A 26,975-nucleotide genomic window follows, 5' to 3' on the forward strand; every position below is an offset into this window, starting at 1 on the left:
ATTCGAATCAAATTTCTGATTTGTACACAACTTAATGGCAATCGTTAGATAGTGCATTCCGCCGGTTCTACAGCCAAAGTAATAATAATTACTTCATATAAAATGGATACAGAAACTGTTGGTTACCGAGTTATACAGAGTCAAATATTTCACTTAGAACTCAGTACGGTAACCTTTGTGAAATAATAGAATTCTCAATGCGGTTACAAAGATACAAATAAGACTGTTTCTTACATGTTTCCTATCTGAAATGCCAAATAAAACTAGCTCTAGAGCAGCAAATGCAATCAGTTACTTAAATACTGAGATATCTTATTTAGAATACCGTTCGATGAATGTCATAGTTGTAGCTCAGTAGCTCAGAGAATAATACTATTATTGTCTGATGAGGAAATTCAAAAGATCAATACCACAATTCCTTGGCTGTAGCCCTACGATTAGCGATTAGCTGTCGACCAATGAAAGTTCAAGAATACTTGTGCGGCCAATGTATCGGCCAATGAGAGTACAGCTCAACTAACTTTCATTGGTCAACAGCTAATGGCCAATCGTGGGGCTTCACCCACACTGTAAAATTATATTCTGCTGCTCTTATTTCATTATATCGATGAATATTTTGATAATGGTGTAAAAACCGAAAATAGTATCTAGAAAATAGATCAAGTGATTTTGACGATTCTTTTATCTTTTAGATAGCCGATGAATTAATTGAAGTTATAAAAGATTATCTGGAACTGCACTGCGATGTTGGGATCTCGAAGTGAAGTATAATTCTCTACCCCCGTGGTTCTAAAAGTGTGGGGCGCGACCCCCAAGGGGGGCGCGATGAATGCTCAGGGGGGGGCGCAAAGCTTGGTTGAAAAATGTTTTAAATGTACTTCTAAAATAAATACGATAAGCTATCTTTCTATTTTTAAAATTACATGTGAGTAATCTTTACTCATAGAATATTTATATCAACCGTATTGTTAAATTCAAATTCTCAATCAATAAGTGCTCCCTCAACATGATAGAAAAAGAAAACCTCATTGATCTCCAAGGTGACTTTGTGCTTTAAATGAAATTTGTAGAATATTCTCTTATATCCTTCTGGATTGGTGTGCAAAAGGAACACCCAATTTTGAGTAAAATGCATTAGAGATATAGACTCCATTTGCTATAATTTATCCGTGTGAAACTGGGTTTTCTGCTCTAGCTGCCATGAAAAGTGAATAAAGACCAAGACTGGATGTGACCCAGGAGCTTAGAGTAGCGTTATCGGAGCTGACACCTCGTTTCAACAAACTCTGTGCGAAAAAACAAGCTCATCCTTCACACTGACGCTGTTTGTATTGTTAATTTCTATGATAAACAAAAATAACAACTATGTACTATAGTAGCTGTAGTACCTGAATAAATTATAATTTATTGTTTGTATTAAATTTGTTGTTTTATTATGATTGAAACTATTGCAACATTGGGTTATGTAAAGAATGTGCAATACTCAACTAAATAAAAATATTGAGTGTAAAATATGTAGGGATATACGTACGTATAGGCCTACGTATATGTACAACATGTATAGTAGTCTATGCTTATACATGTAGGGGGTCCGGCTTAAAGCTGAATTATGCAGGGGGGGCTTGAAGTAAAAAGTTTGAGAACCACTGCTCTACCTTGTTGTAGGCTCCAATATCGATCAAAATACAATTCAATCTAATTTACGATTTAAAGACTCACTCTGATAACAGGATGTGAAATTCCAGTTTCATCTCTGATAACTCCCCTGCTGCCCTCTATGTTGTAACGAGCTCTGTGTGTCCTTTCAGGCTTCACGGCAATATCAAGGAATATCTGGCCATTCCTGGTATACGATTGCAGTTGACTTCTGAGAGGAATCACATCTCGTTCACTATGAGTTCCCAGCATATCCCTGAAAATGAATAGCGGAAATAGTAGGTGATTCTGAATAGTAGGAGAATCATTAAATTTTTGGACCAACAATTTTTGCTTCTTGATGAGATCACAATTTCTAGGCCAACAAAGATTGTCAATGGAGGAAAATCTTCGAAAAATAAAAATCTGGCATAAAAGGTGAATATATAGTAACAATCGATTACCGTCCATATTTTGTCTCCTGACTTTCATTGGAATGATTATTATTATATGTATGTGAGTGAAGTTATAATTATGATAGATGAGATGAATAATGAATGGACCTACAGCCAGGTGGGCTCCGAACTACTAGGAAGTGATTTTGAATAATAAATAGCGGAGCCGACCAGCGACTAGTTAGTTCATGGCAATTCTAAAGTTCTTCTAGTTACACTATAGATGGACATGACCGGTCGCATATTGAGACGCGACGAGACGTGACCCGAGGGTGATTTACAGAATTTATTTAGGATTTTCGTTAAATAATAATTATATATTAATTCTCTATTTAATTCCATCTTCTAGATGAGTTAATATCATAATGATCAATTATAATGTTCACACGTGCTAAATTAGACTTAATGTAAACATTATAATATGATCATTTTCGATATTAACTCATTCATCTTGCAGACTCAGATCACGTCTGTCACGTTACGTCGCGTCTCAATATGTAAGTAGCCAAATGGTCATAACATCAGAGTTCAAAGGTGCCACTCGCATTCAACTGATATGGCCAGTACAACGATCTATATATTATTATACGATATATATATATTAATTAACAACGATTAATATACTAACGGTCTACAATACTAACGTATATATGACTATATACTAACGTATATATAGATGGGCCAATAGCGGGCATAGCAGGCGAACGTCTCATATCTAATCTGAACGATCAGATACCAGCGCGAACTTGGAGCCAACCTCTCCCCACAGATGCACTTGAACGGCGATCCGCCGCCAATCAAGCACTAATTTTTTATTATTTATTCATAGAAATTAATGAAAAAGAAAACATACTGCTGTGGTACGTAAGCCTGCGCCTCCGTGCCCATTTGCCCTCCTCCATAGGGATGAGGGAAGCGTATATCCTCATCTGAAGCCAGCTTGATTATGTTTCTTCCTACGGATGCTTCAATGGGCAGCTGTAAATCAATAAAAAAACCAATGATATGCTTATCAGTCATAAAGTACAAGTATATTATTTATATAGGCTATAAAATGTTTTTCAAGGCCTACATATAATTATTAACTATCCTCTCCAAAAAATAATTCGTCACCCGTCCTCTACCCCGACCCTATGAAAAACTCTGGTTTGGAAACTAAAATTTGTGTACCAAAAAAAAGTCCAACAAAATATTTATAAGCTTTCAGTAAGAAAATGTTCTGATATACATAAGAAACCCGCCTCCCATTGCAATACATAATGAAAGTACCTATTCAAACAGTTTGGTTGAAAAAGCAATGATATACATCAATGAAAACCCCTCCATTATGAATCCCTCCATTATGAGTTTACATTCTCCATGAGACTTTGGAAATGCGCATTATAGGTTCAAAGGTGTTTGTTTACTTTCACTTTCTAGATCTTTGTAACATTCTTAAAAATTGTTTCATTTGTTCCTTTACTCATACAAGAATGCGAAGAAATACTGGGAACCATGCACGAAGATTCTCTGAAAAGGACGCCATGCCAAAAAATTGTACGTATGAGAAGTGAGATGAAATTGTTGTAATTTATACTTCCATAAAATTGACTGATTTTTAGACGTGGGAAATTAATATCGAAGAAAAAATAAGGAAGAAATTTTGGGGGAAGGCGAGGGCGCTCAATCTCACCCACTTCACGAATTTGAAGATGGTAAACTTTCAGTGTTTGAGCTAATAAGCGCGCCCTCGCCCTCCCCCAAAGTATCTTCCAAATTGAAAAGTTATTTCACAATTATTTCTATCGAAATTATTTTATTATAAATCTATGTTTATATTATTTTTAAAAGAAATTGGAATAGAATACTTACCGAATAACTTAATTTCTGTTGTTTTGAAGTTCATATTAGTGTAGCCTATCACAGCTTTTTAAATTAGTTGCCATTTCAGGTTTGTATGAAAATAAAAATCTGATCTCAGTTATAAAAGCAAAGTTTTGAATCAAATTATGAAAAAAATATTTTATTGATGAATTTAACTAGCGACCCCCTAGATTGAAGAACTCGCTCATGAACTGTTGTATTGATCTCTAAATCCGCAACTTGTAATTATACAGAGAGAATTAATATGGAAACAGCTAAATATCTCTCTTACAAGAATATGACAATAATTGATCCTATTCCAATTGGAAAAAAAAACTTTTTGTCCTTTCAAAACTTTATACCGCCAACCTAAATCCATCAGCTGGATCCAAATTCATTTTGAATCCAGCTACATTTTGAATCCAACTTCATTTTTTCAAATAGGAACGTGGTCATGTGATAAATGATTTCGATACATAATTTCAAAAGAAAATTAATGGCGAAACCCGCACATCGATATCTCAAACCGTTTTAAAGATACCGTACTAATAAATAATAAAAAAATGAAATAAATGAGTACCTACATTGGATATTCAAGTGTCATTGATCACTTATAATAACGGTAGCTTCTACTCACAAATTTAACACTTTGAACAAAACAAAATTTTCATAGCAAATTTGTCAACGTCATAGCAACTGCTATCACATAGTATTATTATACTCTGTACAAAATTACTTCTTACTTGGGATGGACATGCGCAGCAGAGAGTGCATACAGTGGCAGGGATACAACAGCGGCTATGTTACCGTTGTGAACCGGCCAGCGTTCTCTAATTTTCAGTGAGTATTCAAGCGCTTATGTTGAACTTAAGAAGCTTCCTCTCTGCAAGCACTAACTCGACTGACTCTAATTTAAAATTAACAACTGCGCTTCCACCTATGGCTCTATCCATCACTGTAATTGGCTGATCTCCCTCCATTTCCCTGCGCCGCAAATTCCTCCAAGTCTGAAGTAATTTTGTACGGAGTATGTTAGGGACAGAAAGTAGACCGGCAGACAGACGTTAACGTAAACTAGACCTTATAAATTAAATATATGTTGTATTATTCAGCTGAAATCATGTGTCGGCGCATAAAGTCTGTCAGTCTGACACTCTATATGATAACTCCCAAATACAGTAGCATCAGTTTTTTTAAATGAATGGGAAAATATTACATTAATAGCATGCAATTAATTCCAGCTGACTAGATGATAAATCAAAACAATTTTTTTCTCAAACACCTTCAATGTTATTTTTATAAGAACGAAGGAGTGAGTCAATTTTGTTGTCCAACGAACTTGACCTGTAAAAAGGTTAAAAAAATACGTTTTTAAAATTTGAAGCCAATTGATCAATTCTCTCTAAAGTTCTTGTAGAACATACAAACAGACGGACAACGACTTCGGCCATCAGTAAGTCGAAAGTGAGAACTCGCTAACGATCGTTCAACTAATTTGACATTAAATTGATTATTCTATCAATGAGATTGAAAGTAATATTAGATAAAATTTAATGAGATGAATTGACTAACAACTGTATACACTCCGTGGCAAAATGGAATCAATTCAAGAGACTTGGCAACGTTGTTCTCCTATCTTTCTTCAATGCAATTATATCGTGGACCACACTATACACTATAGTGACTGACATTCTTCAAGAAATCAATAAATTATTTACTTATTTCAATATGTTTCATCAAACCCCTTATTGATAAATGTTTCAGAACTTCGTTCTGGTATTAAAGAGAGCGCTCAAAAATCTGAAAAAATAATGTTTTTACAACATTTTAAAACTTTCACTACCTTCCGCGTAAATTGTGATGGCGGCATGCGAAAATCAAAGGGAATTTGGTTACAGTGGCGTCAGTCTATTCAATTTTATGATTGGCTAGATATTCAGTTGGTGGACGGGTGGGGGAACGACAGTTCCACTAGAAAAATATATTATCAACAAATCATAAATTTTTATCGTAAAAATTCTATGATATAGAAATGATTACGAAACTGATGAAAAGATTCCTTGCATCCAACTCTTTGAAAATATTAATTTCCAAAGCTTAGTGACAGAAAGGTGCGAACAGAACCAGTGCTTTATTGGGTCGCAATGTAGATTTCGGTTTCAATCGATGCCACTATTCAGCAGTTGATGACGAAAAATTCGATTTATTATTATAGAAATAACTAATACTATTTTTTATATTAACTTTTTTACATAAGTAATATTAGTTTCAGCATGCCATTTTAGTAGTGTTTATGTAAAAAACCATAAAATGGATACTAGATTTCCTGATTAAACAGTACAAGTAACCCTATAAGAATACTTTATCAAAAAACATTTTAATACAGTATCATTAAAGTGGTGAACCGAAATCGAGAATTAATAATAATACTATTCACTTCAATGCTTCACAATTTAGGTCGATATTATAATATTTTGAGAAATAAGATTGTTCTTAGATATAAAAAAATATTAGAATATATCATTCACTGAATATTGAGAACATTCCATGTAAATTTCATGAAAATACCAAATTAGTTAATCAGTAAAATCCTTCTCCTTTATTAAATATGAATTCACTGCTGAATTCACATTATGAATTCAATTAGTTATTGAAATGGCCTTTGTAATTATCAAGGGCGCATTATTGAGATACAATAAGTCTGTTGACGCTGTTTCTAATTTCTAAAATGTAATTTGATTGAAATAGAGTTATTATTCACGAATAATAATACATTCTATTTCCATCATTTTGTATGCAATGCTGGTCTAAAGGGTATAAATCGAAAGTGAGGGAGCTTAAAAGTATTTTCGAAAAATTCGTTCATTAAATGCAATGACTGTATTGAAATTCACATGGAGTCCATTTAATTAATTGTAGTGATTAATTATGACCCTTGCTATCATGGACGTTGCTGCCAGTAATAAAAACATGCCCAGTCTACATTGAAAATATTACCTTTATTCGTCTTATATTTAATTTGCCTTCATCATTCATCATTCAAGTAATGGAAGAATCATCATAGTAAATTTTTAAAATTTGAAAATGATGTGTTACACATTTTTTATTGTGCTTTCAAGTACTGAAATGTAATTACTCTATGAAACGCAGCAGCAACATTTTACTTTACTGATTTTATGTTCTATAAGAAATGGATCATGTATGAATAGATAACCTAAACTAAATTCTGATTTTCTAATGTTACATACCTTGGCTGGAGTAGGTCAGATGAAGAGAGCAGGTTCTTCGCCTACGAAGGGTGTTCAACTAATAGTCAATAAACAATTTGTTATTTTCCAAAAGCTATCAATACTGGTAAGATAATATGAAGATGTTGTTTTCGTAATATTATCTCCATAGCACGACAAAACTCGGGAAATATTATCAGAGATAGATGCAGTTTGAAAAACAACTCCACAATACGGTATTTTAGTGGCATCCAGGGAAACATAATAACAGGATTTTGTTTTTCGCTAAACTGTCAATCAGGACTCGGCAGATTTGATAAAAATTATTGAATATCTATAGATTTCATTATTTATCTGTAAGGTAGTTATGAGTTTGAAAAAAGCTTTCATTCATTTCAACATTGCTACGATTTTGTTTTAGACATTTCGATCTACCGTACATTGGATTTAGATACCGTATCTTAATATGATTTCTAGGCTATTTAAACTTTATGAAGTCTGAACGGTCATCCTTAACAAATGAGATCAATTTTATGTGGTTGATATCATAAAGAAGGTATAAACATGTGTAATGTATTTGAAGGTACCTATTCGTTACTGTTGAATTTATATTGGCATTATACCTATTTTTATTACAGTGATAATAATGAAATATTGATATCGGTGATTGTTTGATAAATTGGATTCTTTACCGTACTGTTTATTTCGATAGATATAACCATTTTTTTATTGAATATAACTGTTACAATTCTAGGACCAACGATCAGTTTTTTCTATCCTAAATTAATACTTCAAGTCATTTTACAAAAAGAATCTTGTAGTAGCTTCTCCTTGTTTTAAATAAGTTCATTCATAATCACTGCACTAGACAAAGAAAGAGAAAGAGAAAGAAGTGTCAGTAAAGAGCACCAGATGAAGATGAAATAGCATCCACTAGGGCTACCTAAAACAGCCAATCGTTTTTGAGAAAGATATTGAGACTCAATTTCTTTGCACTAGAATTGATGCATTATCCGACTTAATCTCTACTATCAATATATTATCTATTCTAACATCTCGTTAATGTTAAATTATTCCCCCAACCTTTCTAAAATTAAATTTTCACCACCTAGGGTTATTCTTGCTAGAATAACTAACTTTTCATATTGATATTCAACCAATCTATTCATAGATCAGCCTACAATAATTTTAGATTTATTCCTTATAGCTACTACATTCAAGTAGAGGACATTGTTTAATTTATTTCTCATCCAAATACAACTAATCAATTTGATTCATAGAACTGTCACTTTTCATCGATTTTATGTAGCAAGTGACAAGTAGCATTCTTTAAATAATGTAGCTTATTTACAGCTATTGAATAATAAGCCTACAACTAAAAGAATATTATCTTGCCTTGTCGATGTCGATATCCTTTATAACGCTCCCATCACATGCTGCACTCTAGCAGTCAGAGATTGAACTATTAGCCTACAAAAATGAAGACGCCACTGTTACCATGGATACTACGAACGATTTCCACCTATTCCTATATCCTGGTTCCTGATACAGTATATCAGATTACCAATCAAATTCGGGATGAGAATACCGTTTTCATTTTTGTGTTTGTTACTCAACCCACCCAGTTTCAAACGAATTTTTCCATTCATCAACCATAAACAATAAATTATTGCTGGAAGTTATTTTACCTGTTTGAGATTCCAATTATGAAATAATTATGTTTGCAATAGAATTTATTGTATTATTGGACATTTTGCATATCTTGGATATATTGTACTCATTTTTATATAATATATGAAATGATTTTTGCAATAATAGGGTTTCACTTCGGAACGACAAACATATCAAATTCAACTCTTGGGGAAGTAAATAATATTGGTAAAATTTACATCTCAAATTTGTGATTAGAAATGTCGATTTTCTTTTACAAATTTCACTCTTATTTTCGAAGAGAATCGTTCATCCCCAATTTTGTTTTATTCTAAATAATTTTACTATGAACAACATGAAACTTTTTGAGTAGGGTGCTCACATAACAAAAAGTATGAGATAATATTTAAGTAATATATGTTCTCAGTTGATTCTGAAATAAACAAAAAAGACGGGTATCAAGTAACATTTTCAACGCGCAATCTTGTGAATTTATCGCCCACAAATATTAATGCGGATCACATAAGAGAGAGTTTATTAGAATAGTTTTAAAAATTTTCAAAAACTTACTGAAATTTAAGATTTTAGTGTAGCTCCAATCTGTCTTTCGTAAACTACCTGGTCAAAGAAGCGATTTTATTTCGTGGTTGCGCTGATAAGCTATCGATGATTTAAGTTAAGCTTTATGCTCCTCCGCCTATTACTCCCTTTGTAAGGGTGACCACTTCAAGAGCCAAGCTGCTCTAAATAGTTCAAAACTCGCTTCCCGGTGGGTCGGAACACACCTAAAGCTGTAGGTCCACTCATTTCTCATCATTATCCGTCTCATTACTCACGCACAATCCTAGAGCTCATATTTGGGCATCATCTATGGAAAAAAAGGAAGTTTCAGATTTGGGGGTGGAAGGGTGAAGCCTCATGCCAATCTCTCACCTACTCACTCCTATAACATTCATTTTCTAAATATGTAATTCAGATTACAAGAAAAGCATTCATTATAATGTACGCGTTGATGTTGAACTTTCCCGAGATGAGATAGCCTTTCTCGAGAGTAGTGGCTAGCCTGTACGATAATTATGTTGCGACATACGATAGTTTCATCGTGGCAGCCTGGAGATCAGAGGGCGCGAAAGCTGTTCACTCAGTCGGTGCGGGGTTTTCGAAAGCAAAACTTCCTATCGGACTCGAAATCCTAGTTGTAGTGTATGTGCTCATATGCACAACAATTGTGTCTACTATGAACTTCGGTCCTATTCATGCAAGGAAAGTATTGTTATATTTTCCGTAATTTTATCCGAGTAAATACTGTGAACACCCTTTTATCACCAACATAAAAATAATATTGACGTGCGAGATAAACCATATAACTGAAACAATATTTATTTTACATGCTTATGTGCGTGAACGGTATGTGAGACTTAATTAATTACAATGCAGATAAAAAGTGTACTCCAGGCTAGAAATCAGAGGAACCTGCGAGCCGAACAAGAGATTAGAATCCAACCAATGAATAACCCAGGTATGACAAATCATCAAATATTTACTTAAAATTAGCATGCAGGCATCTGGCATGCAGCTGTCGTAAAAGACAAAATACGATTTTTGAATACTCTTGTGAAGGTGCAGTAATTTTTCCAATTCAATTGATTGTTAATGATAATATTAGTAATTAGTAGGCTAATCATTAGAGCGAAAAATTGCTCCTAGAAGCGAGATCTATGAGCAAGCCATCAGTTGAAGGATAAAGATTCATAATTTCAATAATTAAAACTATGTAAATGACCTCTTTGATTTTCAGAGCACAGGTTTAATATGTGTCATGTAGTAACTTGCAAAAATATTAATAAAACATGCAGTTTAATTATAATATTCAAGGAATAGATTAAATTTATTATTTTTTGCTTCAATCTTCCAACCTCTCAACTAATATTGTATAATATAATATATTATTTACAGGAATCGATTCGACTGATTGAATTGGTTATAGAAGAAACGATTGTACACTGTTTTGTATTATTTTTTTTAATTCGTTTATAGTACAACGCAACGCGTTAATAGTTTGAATCAATAGGTTTAGTCAGTCTCTCAAAACCTGTAAATAGGGATTATTAAAATCCTGCGTTACAGAACTTGAGGCTAAGTCGCGGAAGTGATTTGAACATTAGTTCAAAGAGCGCTAAGGACACAGAGCGCTAAGGATGAGAACTTGAGCTCGGAGCTTGTCCGCTACTTGGTTGAGTACTGTATCACACGAACTGAAACTCAATATGAAGCTCAGAAACTACAACTTTAATACTTTGAAACATTCAAGTGAAACTTTGAGTACTGCCTTAGACATAGACTATGGAATTTCGGCTATGGGATTTGTCTCACAATATGAATAATTATGGTTAATAATTTGATTGTATGGTATAAAATGTTGTAGACTAGTATTTCTCCATAATTGAAAGAATAGGACCTTGATGCTGTCTCAAAAAAAATATAGTGGTATTGACAACATCAACGTCTTATACTTTCAATATTATGGTTAACAATCTCAAGGTCAAGTTCATGAATAATCCTTCCTACAAAAAAACTCCCGTAAAATGTTTAAAGCTTTTGCCGAAGATCCAGAAACAACATTGTGATATGTTTATCTGAAATCATTATCTATTCTCACTAGTTCGGTTAAACTAGAAAAATTCATATTCAAACCTGAATGGGGATTAGGACTTCATCTTTTGAAATGCTAAGTTACAGCAGATTGTAGTTATGTCAAGGAAATCCTCTCTTCTAGTAGATTAGTAGACCATCCAAAAAACAAACACGATTCTCTATTATGTTCCCTGTTCATTCGTTACTTTCATTTTTCATTTCTTTGCTCAGAAAAATGTTCAACCCATTGATCTGAAAGCTGGAGCACTAACTAGAAGTCACTTTTTCGTATTTTGAATTTTCTATACACCTGAAACTGTCATCTCATTCACTTTATATAAGATTATGAGATATTCTGCTCAAAGCTTAGTAATAATATACCTGAATAGTAGAAAAAATACTCCAATCAAGTCACAGAATATAATAACAATCGAGTGACCTGGCTGGTTCAGGTCTGGTGTCAGAGTTTTCAGGTCGCAACTGATCAATTTCATAAAATATATTAATCAATTTCAATAGCCACAGAATATATATCTTGCTGCTAAACAAATAAATAATCACATATCACTCCTACCCTTCCATAGTTCTCTATTGTATTAAAAAAATTAAAATACCGATATCTAGTATCGGCGGAAAAAGAGTTTCATTATTGTCATGGAGTTATTGTAAGAGATTTTTTGATCGACTTGTAATAATTGCGAAGTAGTTATTCATAATGATTTTTAATTTATCGTTGTAACGATACTTCATAGTACTGAAGCACTTGTATAGAAACAATGATTCTCAAATACAGCAGTTCTCACTCACCGTTTGGAGAGATTTGAAAAATGGAGAACTTGAAATATACGGTTCAGTTTGGTGATCGACAAATAAGTTTTCGTGATCTATAGAGAAGTGTTGAAGTTGAAAGATTGATGATGATAGTCTAGCCTACTAGAAATTTCCTTCCTTGGAAGGAAAAAACTTTTTTACTCATTGTATTCTATTGATGAAGATATCTTGTAAACTTCCACGGAACATCAAGGTTATGCAAGTAATAAATTCCAAATAAAAACTAATCATTATAATTCAATAGGCGTTTACAGTTTCATAATATATTTTTCCACTTTAGAAGTTGATTGATTAATAGTATCATGAAATACCGTAAAGTATCGATATACTGATTAATCCTTTCAATTGGAGTTTGATCAAAAAACGAAATAATATTTTCCCTAATGATAAAATGATATTTTATGTGATTCCCTTCTTCTACGAGTATCTTCCCGTTGAATCTTTCTCGGCTCATTAACATAATATTATGGATGAATGAGTATAAGATGATGAGATTTCTATCTTCTCATAGTCGGTTCCCAAGTGATTATCAAGTTTGGGAGTTGAGGCATTAGAAAAGCTAAAGTATTTTCTTCTGGGTGCCTCCAAGCGCATACAAAATAATCAAAAATATAGAACTCCTGTAGCCTATATCTGAAACATACCAGAGCTCCCAGAATTCAGAACTTCTTTGTTTTCCCTTGCTTGAAGTTATCAGCAAAGCTTTGGTATTTAACAACAACATTCCAGTTAAGTTTCATGATCTCAACTCCTGTTCAGAGCTTTTCTCATTCCATACATTAGCTACTCTCGAAAACGTGGAAAAGTTAGAAATTGACGTGAACAAAAATTATTTCTCATCAAAATAGTTTTGAAATAGATGACTTTGTTGATAATTTATGCCTTGATCTATTATCTTGAATGTATCTATCACCTACTCTTTTGTTTTTGATCATGTAATCTCGTTACCAAACATAACAGCCACATCAAGATAAAAGTAAAAAAGGAATCGACTACGTATTATTAAAAAAATAGTCATCTCTTGCTAATTTGAAAGATTGTGGGATTCGCACAAAGTTAGTAGACAGTCTGTCTACTAACGTTGGGATTCGCATACATAATATTTTTTTTATTTCCGTATTCCATATGGCTTTTTAAAAACTGGCCCAACATTACAGCTTCTTGATAGGATTCAGGCTCGCCGCAAAGTAGACCCACGCTAATCCACGCCACTCCAACCCACGCCGTGGGATGTTTTGTAAACCATTGCTATAGCAATCCCACGGCGTGGGTTGGAATGGCGTGGATTAGCGTGGGTCTACTTTGCGGCGGGCCTGATTCAATTGATTACTTGCTGGATTTAATTTAACGTATTCTTCCAACTTTAATTAACTAACTTATAACTTTGTTAATATCACTATTTTTCTAGTGAGAGAGTTATTTTAAAGTGATTATCTTATCAATTCTATATGCAAAGGTTTTCATTAATATGTAATTTATATATTTCATTTGAAATGCATCAAACGCTTACTTTTGATTGAAGCCAATGAAAATATTGTAATGAGCCAGAGGAAAGCATGCATTGAGTCATCGGACCAGTCACTGCAGAAAATATTGATTCCAGAGAGCACTAGATCATCCCTCATTATTTCAGGATCAGAAAAATATTTCCAAAAGGTTTTTCAAAACTTGCATTTTATTTAGCTGAGCTGAACCAGTATTTTTTTCAAAAACTATAATATAACCAAACAACCAAAGCTCATAATCCAACTGTACTATCGCTTGTTATATGAGACCATTAAAGTGGAAATACAGTATAAAGAGAATAATATGAAAGCGTCGTTGGGAAATGCGCATTTTGTCAGTGACCGGAAACGATTTCTCACAACTTTTATTATTTTCAAACAATCGTTCAATCACGGTACCGTAGCACGCAACCCCTATTTTATTTCAAGTTACCTGGAACATCCTTTGAACTTCCTGAACTGACATCCTATTGCTGTTGCCAATTATTCAACAAAACAACCCAACAACAAAATGCTGATTCATTGTACATCCAAGAGATTAGTGAATATTTTTCTAGCTCAATGACGCTCTGCTTCCTCTTATCAAACCAGTTTGTTATTAATTACAAATAATGGTATTAATTTTGCTTGTGCTGGTAAAAACAATCCCAAGACTACATTGAACATTATTATGTCTCCCCAACCAACATTTTAAAACTTTTTGTGTAGTTGAGAAGTTGATATTGTGGTAATTATTCATATTAAATAAAAATACTAAGAAATTGTCAAAATTTCAAAAAAAAAAACACAGATTTATTGATACTGTACTTAGAAAGACCGGTTTCGGTTGTTATACCATTGTCAATCTCTGATAATCAATTTATCAATTTATCATATGATAAATTTATCACCCATATAAACAATTTACCATATGATAAATTTATCACCCATATAAACAATTTATCACCCATATAAACAATTTATCATATGATAGATATTTATCTAATGATAAATTGTTTATCAGAGATTGACAATGGTGTAGCAACCGAAACCGGTCTTTCCAAGTATCAATAAATCTGTGGTTTTTGACAATTTCTTAGTATTTTCATTTAACGTTTTTAAACAATGACAAAGATCTTGATTTCGAGAGGAAGGTATTTTCTAGTCTAAACAATAAGACGTTCATCAATCAAATCAAGTTGTACGGTATGTGCAATAAAAAGAGATAAATAAAAAAGGTATTTATATCATTAAAATACCTTCAGTTTTAAAAAAATAAACCAAAATTATTGAAAGTGTACAAGAAGAATAATTGTACGAAAAGGCATTCTATTTTATGTCTATTATATAATAAAAAATTACAACAGATCCTTGGTAAACACTTCACGATTGATAAACTTTGAAAGAGTATCAGTAGCAATGGTTATAAATAAATATCAACAGTATTGTTATTCAGGATCAAAGTTCCAAGACATGTGATAATAGCTTCGTCCAAATATAACCAACAACTTGAGTAATATCAGACTCATTTATCAATCTCATGTCGTCAAACGTTTTCCACCATAATTTATTGCAGCAGCTGACAAGAAAACAATAGATAAGAGAAGTAGTAATAGTGGAAGATTATGTAAATTATGAGTTCAGACTCCATCCACAGAAAATCAGTGTATCAGGTACATTCGCTAAAATCATTATGTTTGACCAGAGTGTTTAATTAATTACGCGTAGGCTTCTTTCTTGGAATTCCATTATAAAGAATTCCATTAAATTTTAGAATTCCATCAATGATGTATTCGTGAATAAATTGCCTATTAGCTGTATGAGTAATTACCTTTTTGCGGATGATGCCAGCATGAGTATGTTGCTTGTGCGTGGGTTATTAAATGAGGTGATTAGATGATCAAACGTCCATGCCCACGGGTAGGATTTGAACCCACGACCAGGCAGCGCTAGCAGACTGAAGGTACGGTACCGTATGACCTTTAGAAGCTATACCTATGCTGAAAAATTCTCTTTGAAGCATTCGGAGTGATTATTTTGAATAACTAAGAGTAATATAGAGTCTTTTATATCCTGCCTGAAACGTTTTGAATTTGGACTCAAGAAGGGTGTTTTCAAGCTATTTAGGATCAAGGAAAAACGCAGGGAAATTCAACAAAATATAGTTGTTTCAGAATAAAATACAAAATATTAAATAGTTGTTTCTCATTTTTTGTCCTAACTGGTAGCCTGTAGTCCTGAAAATCCACTGAGGATGTCACATGATTGATTCCCCCCCTCCCCCAAGCATGATTACAAAAGTTAAAAGATGCATAGGAAGAACGAGGAAAAGCTACCCTGACGGTAGCCTACCGGTTCGGTGTACCGGCGCTTACAGTCACAAAAACATCACTGCTTGTTACTATTGCTGAATGCTATTCAAACATTTGAAGTCATCTGAAGCAAAGAAAACAGTTGAAATAAGAAATTTGAGCAAGATAGAAGATACTCAAGGTTAATAGAGTTCAGGTGCCTTTGGAAGATAGTGATCATTCATCAATGAAATAATTATTTTCTAGTAAACGTCACAGGTATCCAACGCATGCCAATTGAAAATAAAGAAGATAAAATACTTCATCCGAGCAAAATTTGAATTATTATCAATGACACCGAAGTTCCTGGCCGTATGCTATTAGAATTCAAATTGACTCAACATGCTCAGTAATTGAGTCATAAATTTTCAGACACTCAAATATATTGGAAGATGCTGTTTGGGAGACAGGTGATTTGCATAAGCGATCAATAATAAGACGCTCCTTCCCCTGCCCTGTCTTGTCTGATACCCATATCAGTGTTATTCTTCCCAACGCGCGAGTCCGTTGTTGTTAGCCTAATGCGTTATCTAAGAAACTTCTACTTTCCATACCGTGCAAGCTTGATTGAGTTTGGATGATAGTATTTTCAATTTCAGTAAACATTGTCAAGGGCGATAGCACATTTTATTAATGATTGATGATGAGAAAAACTCCTACTTCTGCTTTTGTTAGTATTACTACCACTACTACTACAAGAAGCATAGAAAAAGCATTTACTGTATCGGCAAAATTATGAAGAGATGTGGAGTGTGTTGAACCTTGATGCCACGTGAAGTTCACGCTAACAAGTTTTTTCCAATGGTCTATTCTTTTCTACTCAATCTTGATATTATTTTTTTTAATTTCAAAATTTTGGCTCTTGAATAATCAGAGTTATCTCGAATCAAGTTACTTATCAAAGGCACAGAAGGAAGGTTTCAGAAGAATTTCAACTTTCAACCAGTAATACTCGTAGAAATCTCTGAAATAGAATAATGAGAAGCTGATAAAAACTTAATGAATGACAGCTTCAATAAAAGACACAAAACATTAATTAGTCATACCTTATCATTAGCCTACTGAAATAACCCTCACCTTACTTTTAGTAAGAGGTATTCCCTATTTCTAAGACTCTGTTCTAGAAATGAATTTCTAGCTACGTATTCGATTGTTTCCATTCGCTGGCTAACTCTTCTTCCCATAACCCAATTTGAATATTTTCGCTATAATTCCTTGATTAGTAATGTATTTCCATCCTTATTTGAGGTGTATTCGCTCCCAAGTATATTTTCTTCAAGTTTGTTATCGATTTGAGATTACTTAGACATCATATGAAATAAAAGTAAAACTATACTGTTATTCTAAATCATAGTAATAGAAGATAGTTGATAGTTTTGATGTATTATTCGTAGCCAATGAGAACTAAGTTAGGCACTGAGAATCAGAATACTAATACGATTATCAGGAAAACCATATTATAACAGCTTATAATTTTGCTGAATGAAGTGGCAAAGTGGCAATTCAGTTCCTTTCCACGCTTCCTAATTGGTTCCTTACCAAACCTGCCTATTTCGGAAACATACGCCTCCTATTGATGAACAGGAAATATTATCCAATTAAGAATTCTTTTGATGGACTTATCATTCTATTAATTGAACCATCTTAGTTCCCAATAAAAACTCTTATTGAAGCAGATATTGTTATTAATTTTTAGCCTTCAAAGAAAACTAATAATTCGAAACTCTCACCAGTCTAATGTAATAGGAGAGTGGAGTTTTCCTTCCATCACAATGGAGGAGTGGGTTTATGGAATATCTAAACTCAGTTGCCTGCGGTACGTTGGGGATGGGAGGTATGTTCAAAGAAATAACAGCCTGAACGAAGTTTTATTGGAAGGAGAAAAGTTGATATCACAAATCCAGATTCATTCAAAGCGTAGAGGCAAACTTTCTCAAAATCTGCTCTTCATCCCAGAAACTTTCAGCCACTCAAGTCTGTCTAAGTATTATCATGGTTCTAATCTCTATCGAACTGTACTTCTAAGCTACAAAACAAGGCCCTCTTGAATACTCCCTTTGCAATCCATGAATATGAATAGATTGCTCTAGGATTAAAAGTTTGATAGTGTCTCATTATTGATCATAATGAATATAAGAATCATAATATAAGAACGATCTCTAGATAGATTTTATTGGTTCTGGTTTCCGCTAAGCCTAGTTTCAATTCTTGTTGTACTTTGACTTTGTTCATGCTGTTATTACTCACCAAGTGATCTGGGTCTATTCAGGGGTTAATGAAAATTCTGAAGATATAAGTTAAGGAGTTTTCAGTATTTAAAGAATAGATCTCAAGTTCGTTTATTATTACAAACATCAATCATAGACTACCATTTTGAACATTATTAATATTATATTCACACTCAATCTACTTCTAGCTCTCATGGTGAAAACTAACATTCTGTTGCTCTCCTTTTTTATTTGTAGTGTCTCTCTCTACTGAGGGTTCATACCTCTTACACAATTGTACAGAAAGTTAAAATCTGATCGAGTTTAATTAACTTATCCATAACAACTGTCTACTTATTTCTACATTTGTCAACAAACAATAATTTAATAAGACATTCAGTCTGAAAAAATGCCAACACGCTGTAGCGAAATGATCATCACTAACCTGTGAGTTAATAATTTCTACTTCCAAGTTTCCCCGTACTATAGTAGTAGTATATTGTATAAGTTTCCTCGTAGTATATTGTATATTGTAGTTATAATACATGTGTTTAATGTGAATATTATAACGAATGGTGTGTTTTATAATAAATGTGTATAATGAGGATTACAACAGATAGTGTGTATCATAAACAATTCATCCTATAACAAGACAAGACTAAGAAAAAGTACAAAAATGAAATGTAAGGAAGAAAATTTCCTGTTTCCAGTAGTAATTTTCTGTTTGTAGTCCAGATTGGAATATCGTGTGGGTTTTGGAAAAGAGTTAAAGAGTTAAACTCGAGGGAGAAAATCACGAACAAATATTCAACTCTCTATATTCTAACTCCATATAAATAAAGGGTTGGACTAACGTATATAGAACAATCTTTACAATGTCTATCCCTATTCCATTTCAGCGTTTTAGAGGGATGAGAATTGAAGAACGAAATCCCCTTGTTTGGAAGAATCATTTCGTCACGGGTGGGAAATCTTCAGATAGGGTCCGTAAACTATTTCGCGGTCAGAGATCAACCAGGCCGTGGAGATAATATTATACATCCCTCAACCTTTATCTCTTCCCTCCCACTCCCATTCACGAGCATGGCTCGCACCACACCCTTCCCCATTTTCGTCTTTTTACTAGAATAGTAATTAATATTGAACAAGCAGTTCCATGTTCGTGAATGTTTTCGCTTTGAATGGCTCTTATTGTGGGCAAACCTGCTATGCTTGAAGCTAATAGAGATATTTATTTAATATTCCTAGAACTCAAAGAGCTCACTATCAAGATATGATTAAAACATAAAATAAAAAGTATTTGAAAATAGCAGCAGTTGAAATGAACTAAGATTCTAAGTAATTTACTATGAATGGTTTTGTAAAAACATTCCACATTTATGTTTAATGTTTTTCCCCGTCTACATCGGGAAAACATCTCAATGTCATCAGTTTTAACATAAGAATGAGTTGAAAATATTCATCGTTTTTATTGCTATTAATTATACTGGAAAAGTAAGTATATTCATGAAAGTAATAAATTATGTGAGTTCAAAAAGGATATTAAATTCTGTTAGAGACAGAGTAGTCAGAGTTACTAGAAGCAACATGTCAGTACAATTGATTTTTTTATTTATTTTTAGTACCTACAATTGATTCAATTAAACACTACCTGATATCGATCACCGTTAATGTCTCACAGGATCTTTCTTCTTGTTTATCAATCATCTGCTTGAAATATTTTGATATAGTTTGGTTACATCGACAAGGGATTTAGTCCTTTTATTATCATTTTCGCCACACTGCACAGAAAGCAGTTGTTTTCCAGTCCCTACGTAATATGAAAGACATTGTTTGCAGACGACTCTCAATCTTGTCACACTTTCCGGCCGCTAAATTTCAAGTGTGCTAAAACAGCTGATCAAAAAACTTTTCATTATTTGAGTTTATTATTCAATAATTGAAACATTTATAATAATATCATCTTATTGTCATTTGAAAGAATAAAAAAGTATAAACTTAACCTCCCACATAATTGAACATAATCTTTTAGGTTATTTAGACAAATCAGAATAAAAAATAAAAATACTTGGACAATTTCCTGATATTCCGATTACCTCAGATTTGCTAGAGCTATGACCTTCCACTTTTGCTTTCGGAAGTGCTTAATAAATAATTATTCTCATTTACATATTGTTTATTTTTCTGTATGGCAGCCTACGGCCTCGGACTTGAAACCCGATTTCGAGCCGGAAAAGTCTCATTTTCGGCCCCAGGTGCGAAATATACTATATCAGAATCTCATACTATTAGATTCTATACATTATACATTAGAGACTCTTATGCTTTTGTTACAACGCGTTCATTAAAAAAGTGACAAGTGATATTCTCATCCAAAAGCTGACAGATGTAGTCGATAATAATAACTTATATGCATTCATATTACCCTACTGGAACGATTTATCAAAAGCTGGAAGAGTCTGGTTTCCTTTCTCAGGTCGCCGCGTAGGTGGCTCCTTTCAGTTCAATGCAGAGTGAGAGGTAATGTTGGTTGCATTAACCAAATGACAAGCTCAACTGTCAACACGCTGAAAACGAAACCTCCCTATCATCGATAAAGAGACATTTTCTCAGTCATTGTTGTCACTCCTGAGAATATCATTGGAAAAACATCATTCAAGTAGGATGTTAAGGAAGAAATACTTGGAAAATGTTGTCACTCATTCCATTTTTTTTTTCATTTAAATTCCATTTTTTTGCTGTACCTTGATACACAGAAGATTTTACAGTATATACGTGATAATTGAATGTTGTTCGAATGATAATAAAGCATCATGATAAAAATCCAATTTTTATTGAATTTTTTTAAACAACTTAGTTTTGAGTTTTGAGTGTAATCTTATGAGATATAGGTCATCTGACATCTATCGACATACTTCGAAACTGAGTCTCGATTGATTTTAAACCAATCAGGGGATAGTAGGCGAAGCTAAGAAATGTGTCTGAGAATCACTATCTAGCATCTTGCTATCATCTAGTGTGACATTTGAAACTACGACTTTATTAATTGCTGGCCAATCAGGGAAGAGTGGTTGATGGGAGCGGGATAAATGTTTTTGGTTTAATTAAGGGGTCGCGAAAAATAATTCGGTATTTAAAGGTTTTGAACCACTGCTCTAAACCAACACTTCCAATACCTCTATTCCAGAAGCATACCATAGTTCGCTAGATGATGAACGGTGATATTCAGTGAAATAAACATTCGAAAGTGTGATATCGCCCCAAGTCAAGATCTGATGAAGTCAAATATGTTTGTAACAATCTTTTCCCAGTAATTTATCGATACCTTACAAAGCAAGTTTCTTGGAAGTGACAATATTTCCATAAATCGACACCATAGCCGTCAAGCATTATTATTTCCGTTTTCCTGTATTGCTTCTTCAACTTGATTTTGGTCGGATGTCGTTCTGATAAAAAGATATTGGGAAAGTGTTCAGAGAAGGATAGATAAGCCGACCGTCATTCGACTGCTTCAGTTATAAAATTCTTCATCAAATTCTTTTTCTCATGATCAGAGATGAAACTCAACAAGCTTCCACGGTTACTTCCAAGCGAACGATATGAAATGCGTTATGAAATTTTCATTCCAATTCAAAGAAGTACTTGACTTTGTTGGTTGTGATGATCGAGTGGAGTTTGTCATTCAGGATTGATGAAAACGCTTTTATGGCGCCGAGATAAGAATACCAGAGATTTTCAAATAATTGGTACACAACAAATTAACAGAACTCCTACATTTCTTAATGAATAAAAATTATAGTATTAAAAATACAATTTATAATTCCCAACTTAGTCCATCACTGAGAATATGATTGCAACTGATTCCAACATTAAAAACTCTCGTATTCCCACATTCCGGTATGAATCCTATCAAACACGAACAATAAAATCTTGAATACCTGATATTTTTACAACATTCGTTTTTGGAGTGGCTCACATCAGAAGTAGAATTTAATATTAAGTTATGATGCTGCAGCTGAAATGTGATAGTTGTTTCGTATTTGCTTAGGATTTCGAACTAATTATTCGACTATTGATTCTGGTCTTATCAATTTTCTCAGTCAATTCCACTCTTTCCAACGGTTAAAGGTGCATTTTTGTTTGTGTGCGTAAATTTCCGCAGTCGACGACGACAAGCATTGTTGACATACATATTGTCCAAATTTCTTTCAAGTGTGCTAAAACAGCTGATCAAATAACTTTTCATTATAAATATTTGTGTTTATTATTCTAGAATCGAACATTTCTAAAGCAATTCACTTTTAATCAGCTGATGCCAAGCTTTTTATATCTGTATCTTACCGTTTCTGTAAAAATACAGATATAGTCAGCTGATTAAAAGTGAATTGTTCATGTTCGCGGCGCGTAAATTTGTACGCACCTTTAGAAATGTTCGATTTCTATATCTGTACGCACCTTAATAATATCAACATATTGCAATTTAAAAGTATAAAAAAGTATAAACTCAACCTCCCCCATTAAAACATAATTGAACATAATATTTAAGGTTATTTGGACAAATTGAAATCCACCCAATCTGAGATCCTCACCCTGTCGTGGTCGACGACGGCATTTACGAATAAACGAAACCCCAGCTTAATTAAACTGGATTCGCACACAAAAGTGACAGTGAACAGTGAAAATATAATAATTGTTATAAATTCTAATTGTATTATCCATACTCACTCGTCTGGGATGAGTGGGAACAGTCCAATGAGAACTCATGAGATTTATATTTTCACTGTTCACTGTCACTGTTGTGTGCGAATCCAGCTTTAGACGTTAGACAATAATATGTTTGTGTTAATTGTTTTTCTATTCAATAATGTAAGATAATTTTATAGTTGATATATTTACAATTAAGTGTTGTATGAATAATTATGATTCCAATATGCATATATGAATAAAAATAATATTCATATTAGAATTTAAATATACTTCCAAGCAAGACAGAGACAAATGAGAGAGATAATATTTTCTACAAGGAAATTCATGCTTTACAGAATTACTTCTATCTTTCCATAAATTCACAAATCAAACGCTTCTCAGATTTGTATTTTGTTAATTGAAATGCAGATTCTTCTTGATTCATAATTTATTCATATTCTCTGAAAATCTACTCGAAGCATGGAAAGCGAAACAACGCTTCTCAGAACTGTTTTTATGTATGTAGCACATTTTTAAATATCATTCTGCTGAGAGAAAAGCAAGATGAAAAATAATTCATATTGAACGTGGATTATGTGTTCGTTGTGTATGGGCTGGGCTTTCCACTTTCAGCCCCAAGTAACTGAAAGAGAATTATTGTAAGAGGATTTTATTCTGCTGTGCTGCGTCATTTCACATCGGAGTAGGCTGCTTATTGCTCATCGCGCTGTAGTTTTTATTTCGCTCATATCCTTCTTTTGTTCAACGAATTTCCGACAAAGTTGTTGATATTTTCCACATTAGTAATAATAATTAACAATCCACTAACGTAGATTTTTTCAATATCACAGTTACCATAGGAAATACTCATTCCTACGTACTACACACAGTGAGTATAGAACAAGACTTTAGTTCTATACTCGCTGACTACACCCCGGAACAATCAGAAATATTTTGGGTAACAGAATATGATAAATGATTGGTAGGCCTATTGGTTGGCGCTCTTGTTGATAATACAAAATTCTCAGAATAAGGAAAACAGAGACTAAAATGTTTGCGAGTCCAGTGAGTATGGAATGTAATAATTCTATAGAATGTAACATTGTAAGTATATTTCCATACATTCTATAGAATGTGTAGAATTGTTACAATAATTCTATACTCACTGTGTGAGTCTATCTAGCTAAGATTTTTTTCATGATTGGTTGGGAAAGTGTGATTCAGGAGATATTGTAGAGTTCGATTTTTTGCCCTCAAGAAATCTGCTACCTATGATTTTTATTGAAACATGATAACATTGATAAGGCAGAATGAATCCACTGTAATATGTGGTTGTGAAAGTTATTAGTCTTAAAAATGGGATCAAATGAATTTTTTTTAATAATTGCCAACGTTTCACTCTAAAAAGTACTCTAGTACTGTAGATCTGAATGTATAGTTTCAATTACGTAGACTATACACTAAAAATTGTAAAGAGTAATAATAGAGTAGTAAAGAGTAGAGTAATAAAGAGTAGTAATAGAGCTAGGGTAAAATTGAGTTAAAATCTATCCTGATCATCAGTTATCCGGACCCTGTCGTGCATCAATTATAAGTACTGATAATCGATGCTCTACTGTATTTATTTTTATTTTTTCTAGTACCTAGGTTTTTCTCCATCTGGTCTTGCGGCCAGATGCCTGAGCCTAACGCGCTTATTGGGAAATCCAGCGTTGTATAGTGATATTGGGCACGTATCCTTTCTTGCCTTATAAAGGAGTTATAGTAAATCTTATTATCCAACAAACTCGATCTGTGTAATGCTTTAATGCAGATGTGTTTCAAATTTGAAGTTGATTTTCGTAACTTATCGGAAACATAATTATAAACAAAACCATAAACTAACAACGACTCGAAAGTCAAAAGTAGGGCGTCGCTGCACTCGTTCAATGGAAAACAACACCGCTTTCATTTAGTAGCCTACGTTCAGAGTTTAGGAATAGGACACATTCTATTTTCTCTGATACGGTACAATCGTTTATTTAGCACTTGTAACTTACACTCAAGCATCATGTTTTCGAAAAGGATATGCTTGATTTCGACCGTTTAAATAGCAAATAGTAACCTGACTTCCCCAGCACATGTACCGTGAAAAGTCAATCAGGAGGTGTATTGTTCTCAAATGAAGCATCGAATTGAGACAACTTGTCGATTGAGGATTGACTTTACTCTTTACAAACCTCCATGGAATGCTTTAACTATAATTTTGTTCCTCTATCTATGTATAACATAGCCTACGTTTTAAAATTAATTCATTGTAATCAACTGGAAATAGCAGAATACAAACTCACACATTGTTGATAAACGCATTGAATTGCTTCATACTAATGTTGCATAACACGTAGAGTTGAATGGTCATTGAAAAACTGGTGTTTCCATCTGAGCCAATTAGAGCTCTATTCATGTGATGCATTCAGATCACAACAACGTGCTGTTTTTTCAGCTTCAGAAATCTGCTTACAATGCAGTCGGTATCTTTTCTAGCGCTCTTCCTAGTATGTTCAAGAAGTAGGCCTACTCTAGTAGGCACCTAGGCCTACTAAACTTATTATAGTAGTTGTAGGTCTAGTTTTCAATAGGTAGGTAGCTTCCTAGCTTCCTAATAAATCACTACCCTGCACAGCGTGGACGGTAGCGTCTGTATCTCTGTATAATACCAGTGTCTGTATTTGCTTTGAATCACTTTTATATTATTCTAGTTTTTAAATTTACGGGTTGGTGGATTCAAACCGGCAGTTGAACGGAGATCCTAAGCTGAGTCATGTTTGGTTCTTGTGTTTCCACCTCTCCTCCCCGTCCTTTCTAGAGGATTTGGCTGGGTTGGGCACCACTCCTCCCCTTCCACTACCCTACACCCTTTTCCCGGGCAGCTCTATCTCAAAACTTTTTTCTGATATTTTTCAAAGTTTCTCGATTAAGATATGAAATGAGAAAAAAATTTAGGTAAACATTTTTTATCCGATTATTAACTTTTTTAAATAAGAGTGCCTTAATTTAAAATTTTTAAAACATCATTCCAATTTCGGTAAGAGATAAATTCATGACATTTTGAGGATACATTCTTCATGGTATTGTTGATGAAATGAAGAATTTTCAAAAAGTTATTCTATTTTAGGAAAATGACTATAAATAACTGAACTTGAGTTTCTTTTAGACATTTCTTAAAACTGGAATAGCTTTATCAAAAACTTAGAATTTGGGGATGATTTTTTCAATCAATCAACAATATCATGAAAAATGTGTCCTCGAAATTCCAAATTTCTCTTACCGAATTTGAAATGATCTATTCAAAAATTTAAACTTTAGGCACTCATATCTCAAAAAGTAATTTTAATTTTGATAATTTGATGGTATACAAATCATAAAACTTTGAAAAATACCACCAGTAAAAAGTTGTTTAACCTTAATACAGGCGTTGTCCATGTGAGGAACCTTCTTCAAGTTTTATATATGTATATTGTGTATTGTTTGTACTTTCTAAGAAGAAGAATAAAGATAATTTCAATTTCAATTTCAATATTTTGCAGGAATAGAATTTGGAATCTTATTGTTGTACGGTATTCTTATGAATTGTTCTGGAGTGATATATTTTAACTTTTTTTTGAAAGATCAAAATAAATTATGAAAAACTAATAGAGATTTGCTTTCATTACGTTTGAAGCAATTATTACTTTTATGATGAAAGTATCACTATAAAAATTAATTATTTTCACAAATGTTAGTTGACTACTGAGCCGATCTGATGTCGGTAGACAATAGAAATTACAGGTTAGATCAACATGGTTTGTGTTGTAACGAAGAAGAGCGGAAGAGCATCTGTGCAGCCTGTACTAATGAATAGTATAGTCTGATGGAGAGTTCAGTCATGGGCATGAATGACAAACAACCTGGAGCTGGTGATGACAATAAGCCCAACTCTAATTGGAGACCATTG

At 33.3% G+C, this 26,975-nt stretch overlaps 2 protein-coding genes across 5 annotated transcripts in view; one reads left to right on the forward strand and one right to left on the reverse strand.

The window, feature by feature from the left end:
* LOC111049316 (mucin-17) overlaps nucleotides 1-7,335 on the reverse strand; it is a 40,395-nt gene extending 33,060 nt beyond the window's left edge. The window contains exons 1-3 of one of the 3 annotated variants that reach the window (XM_039423133.1): nucleotides 7,181-7,335; nucleotides 2,944-3,068; nucleotides 1,720-1,912 (exon numbers count right to left, since the gene is read on the reverse strand). In XM_039423133.1, the coding sequence (XP_039279067.1) occupies nucleotides 1,720-1,912; nucleotides 2,944-2,978 (228 nt within the window). In that variant the 5' untranslated portion in view covers nucleotides 2,979-3,068; nucleotides 7,181-7,335. Of the gene's footprint in view, nucleotides 1-1,719; nucleotides 1,913-2,943; nucleotides 3,073-7,180 lie in introns of all 3 variants that reach the window. The other 2 variants (XM_039423134.1, XM_039423136.1) reach the window with 2 other exon arrangements.
* A 2,590-nt stretch (nucleotides 7,336-9,925) lies between these two features.
* The window catches only part of LOC111049320 (tyrosine-protein kinase transmembrane receptor Ror), a 46,023-nt gene continuing 28,973 nt past the window's right edge, over nucleotides 9,926-26,975 (forward strand). The window contains exon 1 of one of the 2 annotated variants that reach the window (XM_039423144.1): nucleotides 9,926-10,328. The gene's annotated coding sequence lies outside the window, so the exon portion shown is untranslated. The remainder of the gene's footprint in view (nucleotides 10,329-26,975) is intronic. The other variant, XM_039423143.1, reaches the window with a different exon arrangement.

This window comes from Nilaparvata lugens, chromosome 3 (assembly GCF_014356525.2).
Source record: "Nilaparvata lugens isolate BPH chromosome 3, ASM1435652v1, whole genome shotgun sequence".
NCBI classification, from domain to species: Eukaryota; Metazoa; Arthropoda; class Insecta; order Hemiptera; family Delphacidae; genus Nilaparvata; species Nilaparvata lugens.